The sequence below is a fragment of the Centruroides sculpturatus genome, unplaced genomic scaffold, assembly GCF_000671375.1.
Source record: "Centruroides sculpturatus isolate CEXI.00-Female unplaced genomic scaffold, Cexi_2.0 scaffold344, whole genome shotgun sequence".
NCBI classification, from domain to species: Eukaryota; Metazoa; Arthropoda; class Arachnida; order Scorpiones; family Buthidae; genus Centruroides; species Centruroides sculpturatus.
This window is the reverse complement of record NW_019384558.1, coordinates 63,388-76,589: the sequence shown is the minus strand read 5'-3', so window position 1 is coordinate 76,589 and position 13,202 is coordinate 63,388. Positions and strand designations below refer to the sequence as shown.

The 13,202-nt window shown below is 27.7% G+C and overlaps 1 protein-coding gene across 1 annotated transcript in view; it reads right to left on the bottom strand.

Annotated features, from left to right (window-relative positions):
- Positions 1 to 13,202, bottom strand: part of LOC111623931 (TATA element modulatory factor-like) — a gene marked incomplete at its 5' end in the record, with an annotated part of 77,542 nt that overhangs the window by 11,183 nt on the left and 53,157 nt on the right. The window contains 5 exons of the mRNA XM_023366669.1: positions 630 to 822; positions 2,288 to 2,389; positions 7,072 to 7,126; positions 7,493 to 7,690; positions 9,430 to 9,622. Of these exons, the coding sequence (XP_023222437.1) occupies positions 630 to 822; positions 2,288 to 2,389; positions 7,072 to 7,126; positions 7,493 to 7,690; positions 9,430 to 9,622 (741 nt within the window). The remainder of the gene's footprint in view (positions 1 to 629; positions 823 to 2,287; positions 2,390 to 7,071; positions 7,127 to 7,492; positions 7,691 to 9,429; positions 9,623 to 13,202) is intronic.

The window sequence follows — 13,202 nt, the reverse complement described above, 5'->3', positions numbered from 1 at the left end:
CTACAAATCATAAAAATAATACAAAAGCACTATCCTAAATATATACTTTAATTTGAATCACATGAATGTATTTTTGAATAAAATTTCATAATAATTCTATCAATTTTGATAAAAATAAATTTATAAGACAAAAAAAGAAATTCTAAAAATATTCTATGATAATTTTAGTGTATAAAACAATTTAAAATAATAAGCATGTGTGAGGCTCTGGACAGGTCCGAACNGAACAAATTAATCCATTTTACATTGTTTCTTATTGGAAAATTTGTTTCAGTTTTAGAAAAAATCAGTTTTCAAACAACTTTTAGGGATGAATTAAAACTGCCTTTTATCTAATGCAAAAGACAGCTTGGATGACACAAAAGTGCCAGTGGTGTATCATATTCCATTACAATTTAACAGGCGTGCCATACATTGGATCCACATACAGATACCTTCAAACCAGAATATGTGACCATAAATATGATAAAGCCAAGGGAAATTATAACACAGCACTGAGGTTAGACTGTATATAAGTTCAATTCTCAAAATTTGAGATGATTTACTTTCATATGTTTAAACCAAATAATTAATTTCTAATTGTTATCTTTTTATTGTAAAAGTTTAAAAATTCAACGGAAAAAACTTACTTATTTTTGCTTTCCTCTAGCATAAGTACTTTCATTTGACTTAATTCCAATTGAGTTGAGAGTTGGGCTTTCTCTTGTTTTAATACATTAATTTGCATTTCTAAATCTGATATTTTGGATGAGAGATTGTCATATTTTTTCTGTAATATACTTTCTTTTTTTTCTGATAAGTCTACATGCCTCTGAAGATCATCTAAAATATATTAATTGCAATGTTATTTAAGTATTATAATTTTTATAAAAACCTTTAAATATAAAACAAACATAAACTGTAACATAAATTAAAACTCAAATTAAAATAAATATTCAAATTTTCTATAACAACAGTACATTTCTATGACTAAAAAATAAAAAGCTTAATAATATTATAGTAAAATAATTAAAATTAAAGAAATAAATTTAGGATTAAATATTTTTGTTTATTCAATTCTAGTCTTCACTTCATTTGTTTAAACATTGAAAAATATTCGTAACACAAATCAAAATCATTTTTTTTCCAAACTTTTTAATTCTATACAATTCTTTTAGAATTTTAGAATCATCAAAGATATATTAAATTAATTTTCATTTTAATAAATGTATTTGTCCTTTCAATTGATTTTTTTTCCAGTGGGCAGAAAAATATAAATGTTTCTATATAAGCTGTATTTATGTAAATTAACAACATATTCAAATTTTAAAAATTTAGATTTATTAGTCTTTTTAAATACTTATTCATTGTACACAATATGCTTTGAGTCTACAAAGCCAAACATATTCCATTACACATTTCATTTTGCTATTGATATCACTGTTCATTGAAATGAATAATAATAAAGATTTAATGTTGAAAGTTTTGTCCTTTCTAACTGATCAGTTATCTTTTTGGATATTAAAATAAAATTATTTTAAATTAATTTTTATACTGCAAGTCCTCACTTAACATTGTCAATAGATTCATGGAAACTGTAACGTTAAGCAAAACAAAATATAATGAAACCAATTTTACCATAGGCTAAATGATATAAACAAGATATAATTCAGTTTATATTATTCCAACTGGATCATGTTTGCAATTTCCACCATTTATTTTCCATCTCATAGAACTGATTTTAGTATTTATGAACAAAATTCAACAAGGATAATCGTAAATGTTTACAAATGTACTTTTATCTTCCCTTGATGACATTATAAACAAATGGTGACTGTTATAACTGGAGGCAATTTCACTTATTTGTCTACAAGTGAATCTTAATTTTTTGCTTTATCCAGGTTATGTTATCTTCTTCACACCCAAAAATCTCTTCCATTTTCACATTGGCTAAATTTCTGGCTTATAGCAAAATTTAAAATAGCAAATTGCTCTGTTCAAAAAAGAATTTTCCATTCAGACAGGTTTCCATTTTATTCAGATTCTGTTTTGGACAGGTTTTACTGTATTTGTTCCAATAATCTAATCAAATCCCTTAATTGGCAATAAAGAAACTGTTGCCAATTACAATTAGAAACTATTATATGATAAAAATAATTTATGAATTAAGAGATGAATTATTTAATAATAAATTTCAATATAATTTTGAATTGACATTATTGTATTTTTTAATAAATAATTATGATTTGATTACATTTCTTATTTTATTTACAATGTTATGAAAAATATTAATAAATTTTTTAATTACTTATTTTGTCATATAAACTCTCTTCAGTCTTCTCCCAACTAGCTGATTGAGAAACAAGTGTGGACTGCAAATTGTCAATCTGTCGCAACAAAGGTAAAGTTGCTAGAAGAATATTGAAATTATTTTATTCTTTATTATTTTAATATATTATATTGTTTGTTTGCATAAAACTTTAGATTATATAATTAAATTAATAACACTTATAATTTTTAAGGTTATTTTCAATCTTTGATTAACTTATATATTGAATATTAAATTACAAAATAATCACCATATTATAAGTTTATTATAGCAACAATTTTACAATTGCAATAACACAAAATTTATGAAAATATACTAACAATCTAACAAAAAGTAATAAATATGAAATAATTGAAAGATTTTAGAACAGTATCACTGATCATTGTTTGATCTTCAGATTTATGCTGAACATTCTCCCGAGATAAGGCTACCCATTGATATCTCCCCTTTCTTTTCTGAATATAAGTTTGTCCATCACAGTAAAAAAGGAAGAATAACATATCAAGTGCATAAGTTCTAATATATAGGAATGGAACCTCTGGACATCATGTGTAATAGTGAGAAAGAAATCTCTCAACAAACAAAAACATGGTTCCAAATAAATGAATGGGAACACTGATACAAAATCAAACACTGTAAGATATTTGTTCCCACTTAAATTAATATTACGGAGTTTGAAGAGTAGTGCAGTGGAATCAGAGACAAGTTGTGGGTTTGCAATTTACTGCAAACCCACAACTTGTTAAACTGCCACCTTGACTCATTCCCCTCCTTATACCTGCTAACTCAGCAGACCCTTGGCCTTTTAAGGTAGCTGCATTCTGAGCCCTAGTTACAAGGGATTACTCATATTGCTCTAAAACATACAATACCAATAACAAACTTAACTGCCTCATATGTATAGCTTCCACCGATGGGTAAAGCCATTTGTTAATCAACATACTCGCTTCCACACAACAATCTAAGGTAGCTAACACTGGTACAAGGGTTAACAAAGCAAAGTGTAATTGTGTAGTTATATGTTACAAATAGTCCCTACATCAAATTTACAATAGGATTGCTAGTGATTTAAATTTGCACTTAACTTATAGGAGAAAACTCAATGTTTTTGGTCTTTTATCTAATGCAAAAGACAGCTTGGATGACACAAAAGTGCCAGTGGTGTATCGTATTCCATTACAATTTAACAGGCGTGTCATATATTGAATCCACATACAGATCCCTTCAAACCAGAATATGTGACCATAAATATGATATGACCAAGAGGAATTATAACACAGCACTTGTCCATTATTCTGCCAAACCTGGGGTTTCCTCTGTTAGGATGAAGCTACCCTTTTACATAGGGCCTTTGACCAACACAACGAATGCGAGATCCGACCTCAGAGTAAGGCCAAAATTGTTCATTTTCCCCTAAATTTTCGACGTATGAGAAATAAATTTGTCGCCTCCTCATTAAAATAACATTGTCAGGAAAAAAGAATCAAATATCAATAGAAACTTATAACTTTCATCGTTAATATAAACATTCAACCCTCAAACAATGACATTCCTCTGCTGCAAGACAAAAAATTTATAGTTAAAGTCCAAATTTGTCATTTTGTTTTGGTCCTGGGAACAACTTTAACCCTCACACCTGCAGGACCAACTCTACCTCTCACAATAGGGGATCAACTGACTAATTTCCCCAGCCTGAAGCTATAAAAGCGACTTCTTTCTCTCTCCTCGGGAGAGTCTTTCGTCTACGGCTGGTCAAAAAGGATTAAGTCTCGGAAGATTTTAACTTTGTGCGTTGATCGGAAGAATAAGGGCATAAACCTAATGTCTACATTAAAATATACTAGAGGTAAGGAGTATTAAATGTAAACTCTCTCTCTGCGAGTTAGGAGCTAGCGAACTAAATTAATTTCTCCAAATGTTAGATTTTGTAATCGTTAATTTTTTTGTTAATCTAATAAATCGTTGTTTCCATTGTTAAATGGTGTCATTTCCTCGCATATCGCCTACGCCTCGTTGACAACCCCTCTCACCTCCTCCACTCGACCTGACAAAAAGAATCCCAACCCTTCGGGACCACATTCAAAATTTTGCCATCTTGACAAGTGAACAGGTTTAACAACCTGTAGCAGAAAAGGGAGAGTCGACGGTTCCGACTTCCCCGTGGTTCACACATATGATCTTTGGAAACTTTAGAAATTTATATAGCTGACATAAAAGGAAATTGCATCAACTCAGACTGTATTCCAGTACAGCAATCGTGGAAATATTATTTAGATTGCAACAGAATGCAATAATAATAATTTTAAATGTAGCTTTATTTAAAAATTATTATTTATTTAATTTTGTAATGTAAACAAAATATCAATGTCCATATTGAACATCTTTTTAAATGTTTAAATGATTGGAACACAGCAAAGTTCAAATGACAGAACTGTTTTTTATGTATTCATTCCTGATGAGGATTTCTAAATGATGGCTGAAAACATTTGAGCTGTAAATTTGTTTTTTATTGTTTGCTGGAAATTGCATTCAGGTGTTGGTTACTTGATTTAGACATAATGATGACAAATATCAAGTATTAATGAAAGAATTTAATATATTCAAACAACATTTTCAACTTAATACAATGGAACCTCACTTAACAAGCATAATTTGTTCCAGAATCTTACTCATAATGGGAAACACTCATTAAGCAAAACAATTTTTCCCATATAAATTAATGTAAAATATGATAATGCATTCCATGCTGAAAAAATACTCAAGTATTTTATGTATAACATTTATTCAAAGAAAATTATACAATATACATTGTTAAGGAGCATGAATCATCTTTTCTTCTAGCATGGATTGAACCAATATGAAATGCAAATTCGATTTGCAGGGGGGAAAAAATCACAGATAATATGTCTGACAAACACGCCAAATGATATGCCAAATTCTTGGGCTATATACAGGCTATAATTAAATATTAGAAATTAAATAATTTGACTAGAGGTAAGCAGTTATGCTGCCATCTCGTATTAAATTTAATAACCAATTCCAGTTAATTCCAGAAATGTCTAAATTAAAAATTAATTATTTATAATTATTAAATTTAATACAAGATGGAAGCATAACTGCCTATCTCTAGTCAAATTAATTTCTAATAGATATATAGCCCAAGAATTTGGCATATCATTTGGCATGTGTTTATTATATAATGTGCTGTGGTTGTTGATTTTTATATGTAATATGTCTGAACACAAGTTTGGAAAAATGTGTGATCACAAGCAACACTAAGATGCTAGAGGAATGAGTGCTAAACAGACTGATGGAGTATGTGCACAATCCGGGACTTCCCTTCTCCTCATCACTCATTATGCAAAATGACTCACTTGTTAAGTGAGTCATTTTTTCACAATTTGTTTTGCTCGTTATGTGAGGTTCCACTGTATATTCTGACAAAAGACAGAAAATTTACAATGCCTTATGAATTTACTGTCCAAAATCAAACTAACTTCTGTACAAAATGAAAGAAATTTTTAATACTGATAATTGATTTATAACAAAAACAAGAATGTGAATGGTGAATACAGCATTAAACATTTTGTTTTATAAAGAACTATTTTAAAGTGTGAGAATTTGATTTAAGTGGAAAGTAAAAGTTGATCTTGTTATATGTCAATGAAATGCAAGAATATTTCATCTTAAGCCTTCTTAACAAACTTTTCTGTCATTGCCATAATTGTTCACATGACAATGACATAATAACATTATTCTTCCCTTTATTCAAAAACAGTTTTAAAACTGTAGATTAATTCTACATAACAGAAAATGGGGACCAAACTAAAAGTTTGCTTGCAAGTTATTGTTAATAAATACATATATCTATACTGTCTTTTGGCATTAATATACTTAATTCTAATGCACATAAGTACTTTCAACATTGAATAAATATCAGGTGAAAATGTTTTCCCCGAGTATTTGTATTTATACAATGTTGAAAGTACTTGTATGCATAAGAATTAAGGTATATTAACGCCTAAAGACAGTATGTACGTGTTTATTAATTGTATTCATTTGGCATCTTTTAAGTGTTTATCAAGTTTATGCATGCTATTGGCTGACATCAAGAAGAAAGAGAAAAAAAATTAAAATTAAAAAACACAATAAAAAGGACAGTAAATTGAAAAAACAGTTCTTGTAAAAAGAATCAACATGAATATTTTCTTTCAATCCTCTCATTTCTAGTAAACTACAGACAAGATCTGATGCAACACTCTCTCTTGTATGTATGATAGAAGATTGCCATATGTATTTTAATGTCAGAAAAAATGTTCATTTATAAATACACTTGGCTAACTAAATACTGTATATGCTATAGTTGAGCATTGTCACTCTCCACTGGGATCCACACAAACCTTTCAACAAGGTATTTCACAGCATACTTGTATTACATTGAAGTTTGCACAGGCCAACCACTTTGGCTTAATCATAAGATATAAACACCAATAAACTTCACAAAAAAAAAAATAAAATAAAATAATAATAATAGTAATAATGAGTTCAGAAGTATAAATAATTATTTTATTATTATTATTTCTTTTTCAAAATTAAAGCAGTATGTTTATGAATATGAATACCTATATAACATTAAAATGTATTTTTATGTATGCTTTTGTAAAAGTAACAATAAAAATAAAATATATCTCTATATATTTTAGATTAAGTATATTTGTTTCATTCATCATTTAATAATAGAATAAAATTTTAAGAATTAATACCTGATGAAATTTGCTTTGTTAGCTCTTCTGTGTTTTTCTCTGATTCTTGCAGTCTCTAATATAACAATATTAAATTAGTAATCATCTAAAACTAAAAATGTAGTTTTGTTGAATTGCATATGTGTATACATATATAATTTTTTATTGTTCATTTATTTAAAAAAATATATATATAGAATTTTGTTAACATATATACACTGGAAACTTTATATTTTAAAAATATAAAAATGTATTTAAGAAAAACTTATGTTAAAAAAAAAAAGAAAAAAAGGCAATTCTCTGCATTTAACAGAGACACTTATTTAGCAAATTAATTTATTAAAAATGTGCAAAATTTATTCATATTATTCCAAAAAACAAATACATTTTAAAATATTGATTCTAACAGTTTTGAAATTTCTTCATATGAAATTTAACAAACCTTTTGTAACTGAGTCATCTCAGACTGAAGTGCTTCTTCACGACATTGAAACTGCTTTTGAATTTTAATTTTACCCTGTTGAAGTTCTTCAAGTTGAGCTAATAAAGTTTCCCTTTCTCTAACAGACTCCTTTCTTACATGTTCTAAAGCTTGTTGTAACTCTTCTTTTGCTGCAATTTCTGTACTTAATGCCATTTCCTAAAGTTTGAATAATAGTTATTTTTAAAATGTTAATTCAAACAAATCATCAATAAGTAATATTTAAATAAAATTTCAAAACTTAATTGTTCAAACTGATACATATTAATTGATATCATTATATTGCTATATTTTATGCTGAAAGCTTTATTTCTGATTCAAAATACTTATTTAAAATCAGAAGGTAAGTATTTGTATTTAAAGGATACACAAATTAAAATTATTTTCAAAAATAATTTTAATATTTCTTCAGAATAGTTTTGAATTTGATAAAACCAATAAATAAAATTTATTAAACTTAAATTCTAAATAATAAATTACAACAGTTTAACCAGTGTTTTTCACTTGTTTAAACCAATAAAAAATATTTTATATTCTTTGTTGATTTAAACAAATGAAAAACACTGGTTAATCTGTTGTAATTTATTATTTAAATGTCTTTGCTATCTCTAAAAATAAATGTAAAGTAATTTCATATTCTTGACGATATTTTACTAAACCTGCACAGTCCTTTAACAAATGGAGCAAGGAAAAGTCACTGAATTTACACCAATATCAATGTTCTTTAGTGAAATCAATATAACTGTTGTTGACAAATAATGAGTATTTGTTGAATCTGATTTGAAGTAATAATTGTTTAATATTCATATTTGTATTAGTGGTTTCAATATTCAAGTTTGTAGGTATATTTAGAGTATTTAAGTACTAAGGATGATAAACCAAATTCATTTTTTGAATTTTGGTCCTTTATTATGGACTGTGACAAGGCTGATACAATCATTAGTGTATAACCATATTTCCAGTTGGTCTCTGAATTATCAAATATTGCACTTGAAATTCCAAATGTTTGAAGTAGTTTATTAAACTTACATTGCCATGTGTTTTTATTAGAACTTGATTTGTTGATTTGAGTTATCATAATTTGATGTAAAAATTTTACATTGTCATCATTGGTATTTTTAAATCTGTAATAAAACCTGATTAGTCTTCAGAAAAAAAGGAAACAATTGATATCTGTTTGCTTTGGCTCTTATTGCATAACCTGGAACTGATCTTTTAATTTTAAATCGTTTTCATAGGTAAGTAATGTGAAATTTTACCAAGTCATAAAGTGAATCAAGTGCCCATATTGGGCTAGTGTAGAAAATTGAAAAAATTTACACATTAAATATTTTCATCTGTAATTTTAGATCTGTAATTTTTAATGCTAAACATAAATAGATAAATATCACTTATGGTAGCTGTTATTACATACTATGAATGTATGTCTCTTTAATCCGAAATTAAGTTCGGTAGACTATCATTACAGCTTTCAGGTTAGACACTTCTTTTATTATTTTCACATATGCATTTCGGGCTTATATAAATGCTAAGTCCCTCTTCAGTGCAATACTGTTTTCTCCATCCATTTGTTTCCAAATCCATTTTAATTTCGGATTAAAGAGACATACATTAATAAATAGATAACATTGTCGATAAGAAAATGAATTTTTGTAGTAAGGTCTTTCAAATTTAGATGAAAATTACAGTTCCAGTTAAAGATTATACCTAAATATTTATGTTATTCACTAATGTTGTCCATTTAAGTAAAAAGATTTCTTTTGGTTTGATAATTTAATATTTCTAAAGATAATTATTTTTGACTTTGATGCATTAATCGACAAAAATATAGAGTTCAAATAGTTGTTTACTTTGTCAAGCTTGCGTTGTAAGGTTATACGAGTTGGGGCCATTAATACCAGATCATCAGCATAGAGAATATAGTGGTATGTATGTCCAAAAATATGAATTCCTTCAGTATCACTTAAAAAATGATTGTCTATTTCATTAATATAAAAGTTGAATAGGTATGGTGATAATGGCTCACCTTGGAGTATTGCACAGTTTATAGTTATCTCTGGGAAAGTTTGATTGTCATAAACAATGCTAATACTGTAAAAGGAAAAAAAAAAAATGCAAAATAGAATCAGAGAATTTATTTCCAGCACCATATGTTTTTAGTTTATTAAGTAAGGTAGGGACATGAACAGAGTCAAAAGCTTTTGAAATATCAATGAAGGCTGAATATATTTTTCTGCATTTTTTTTGTAAATAAATTTGAACTATTGAAGTTAAAAAGAATATAGCAGATTCAGTTCCTTTGGATTTAACAAATTGGAATTTTGAATACAATTTTTGCTCTTTTATCAACATTGAAAACATGCCACTAGTATTGATGTAAAGCATTTTCTTATAATTAGTAGAAGTGCTATTAGGCAATAATTCTCTGGTTCTTTCTGGTTTCCTTTTTTGCATATCATAAGTAGTTTAGCTGTGTTCCAAGATTCCAGATAATTAAACGTATTATAAAATAAATTAAATACATCAAGTAGTAATTGTTTACTTAATGGTGGCAGTAATTTTAAGAATTTTGCAATAATTAAGTCAGTGCCCGAAGATGATTTTAATTTCAATTTGCAAATTGAGGCTTCCAGTTCTTTGTAAGTGAAGAGAAAATCCAAAATTTCATTATTCGGATTTGTGAATTCCAAATTTGGTAGTTTATCAATAATCGGAAATCTTTTAAAATAAAGAGACTAAGTTAACATTTCTATAATGGATTGTCATTCAGAGTCTTTTTTCCTTAGTCTTTGTATTGTTGTCCAAAAGATGATATTATTTTTTTTATAATCAGCCGATGTTTTAAATTTTTGAAATATTTTTTCTTCTTAGATTTTAATAAATTAAAATAAATTGTTTTTAGTTTTTTGTAATTATTAAATGTTTTGTTTGTATAAGATTTTCTGAATTGTAATAAGGCTTTGTTCTTCTTAATTTTTAAAACATAACAATCAAAGTCAAACCAATGCTTTTAAATATATAAAATTTTGTTTAATTTTCACATTTTTATAAATTTTTTTTATTGTATTTTCCAATTCAGAATATATTTCAATTCCATCTTCTAGTCCAGTATTTGAGATATATTTTATTCTTTCACTTATTTGTAATTGATATTGTTGATAGTCATAGTAAGTTGTTTGGTAAGATACAGATTTATTTTTATAAACTTGATTTTTTGCCATTTCGATAGTAGTTCTTACTGGAAAATGGTCTGCTAAGTCACAATTTAATACTTGAATATCCATACACATATCTGTTAATTAATAGTTCAGAGCATATTGTTAAGTCAATTACTGAACATCTGGAATTAGTTTCACAAGTAAATTCTGATGGATAATCTTTTCTTATTCTCCCATTTAATATATATAACTGTACAGTCGACCCCCCCTATAATTACGGTCCCTATAATTACGATTCCTATAAAACTACCAAAAATATACGTATTTTGGAAATGTTGAGTCGGATTAGTCTAGAATCGATTAATTTTATGGAAGAAAACCTTTCAATCAGCCGTAGTCCGTAAACTTGACATGTGTCGGGCTGTGATTGGAACGACTCGTAAGAAATCGGATTCCTAAAGAATGGAACGTATCTATATCTTATAGGGGGGTCGACTGTAGTTGGTGTATATGATTTAGTAATTGAATTCCTAATTTTTTACATTTTTTATCCTTAGATTCATGTATGTTTCAAATCAACACATTTGGTTCTTTATATTCCAAGTCTACTTTTTGAGCTATTTGAGCATTTAGATCTCCTATCATTAGTACATATGGGGAAAATATTTTTCCATTTTTCAAAAGTTTTGAAGATTTCATTTAGTATCTCTGTGTTCCAGTGATTTGTAGACCAACATTATTATTATTATTCATTTTTTGTCTAGAAACGTCAGATCTAGATTAGTAATTTGTACCAATATTGTAATACAATTAGTAGTTTTTTTGAAGAAATTTTACTTCTCCAATATTTCTCTTTAATATTAAACTTAGTCCTCTATAGGGATGTCCTGGGCCATCTGGTTTTTAAGCTGTTGTCAATATAATATTATATTCTTCTTTATTTTTAATTAAATCATTAATTGGAGAGGTCATCCAGGTTTCTGTTATACCCAGTATATAGTATTGTTTAGTAAATGTATGAATTTGTTACTTGTAATTTTTTTATTAGACCTTGACAATTCCAGTTTGTTATTTTTAATTGAATGTTTCTTTGATTTCCATTCTTATTTGTTTGATTATTTATTTTTATTGGAAGCTCTGATTTGTTAAGTTTTGTTGTAGGATATATTCTAAAAAATCATCAGCATATACTAGTTGATTTTGTAGAAAACTGTATATAATTTTTTGCTGGTTTATTAAAAGATAATCGTCTTATAATTTGAGTTGTACTCCTCGTTTTTTTAAATCAGTATAATATGGTAAGAGTGATTTTCTTCTTTTACAGGAGCTTTTTTACTAAATCGGCTGCCAAATTTATATTTTGCCAGTCTCCCAGTAATTTATTTTGTTTCAGCCTATTAAGAATATTATTTCTCAGTTGTTCAGATTTCAATACTAAACATTTAATATTAATTTTAGAATTTGGTACAGTATACTCAGATATGACAGACATATTGAAAATTTAACAAAAACTGTTGTTAAGTTTACTGGCATAATCAGAAAAATACAGGATTTCCTAAACATAAATACAAAAAAATGACTATCAAATTTGTATAGAACCAAAAATTCAATATGGTATAACTATATAGGGAACTACATCTGATTGTATTGTTAATCGTCTGTAAACACAACAAAATCTCCTAATGAGAGCCATTTTCAAATTAAACTACTACAAATCAACTTCCAATTGTTATCAACAAGAAAAAATCAACAACAAAAACTTTATATCCAAAACAAACTATACTTCTCTCCTTTAAATTTATAAAGCTTAAAACACATAACAGTTATCTTCTAAACATTATAGAAAATCATCACAGGAAGGAAAACTACTGCCATTGTCTAAATTATAACTTCTTAAAACTCTCAACAAAACTTTCAATTGGACAAACTGCCCCAGTCTTTCAAATGATAAAATACTGGAACTTATTACATAGAAATTTTCGAGAGATAACTAACAAGAAAAATTTAACTCAATCATAAGAGAAAACCCTCTCAGTCAGATCTTCAAAGTAAGAATGTTTTAACCAAAAAACCAATGATTCCGCAGATCAAAAAGAGTTTTTCCTGCATACTTAATAGTTAAAAATAATTAATATACATCAAAAAAAAAAAAAACAAACAAAAACAAAACCAGGTTTGTTCGAACAGAAGTTCCTGATGCATGCGCAATGTCATTTTACAATGCGAAGAATAACGTGCATGCCGGTTCTAAATCAGTTACAGTTAGGGACTAGGGACTTGCGTAGGAGTAACGTAAGTAACCTAAATTAAGAAAGAACAGGTACAGATAACTTAGCTCTATTTGATACGTGTACGATGGTACATGCAAAAAAAGTCGACAGGTTTTTTTTAACTATTTCCGCCCTGTGGGCACTAAGAGGGTCTTTTATAGCAGGCCCATTATGGGTTCGGCCAGGCCCACAATAGGGCGACCGGGTGGTGAGGGACGGGGCCTGACATATCCGAACGGACCA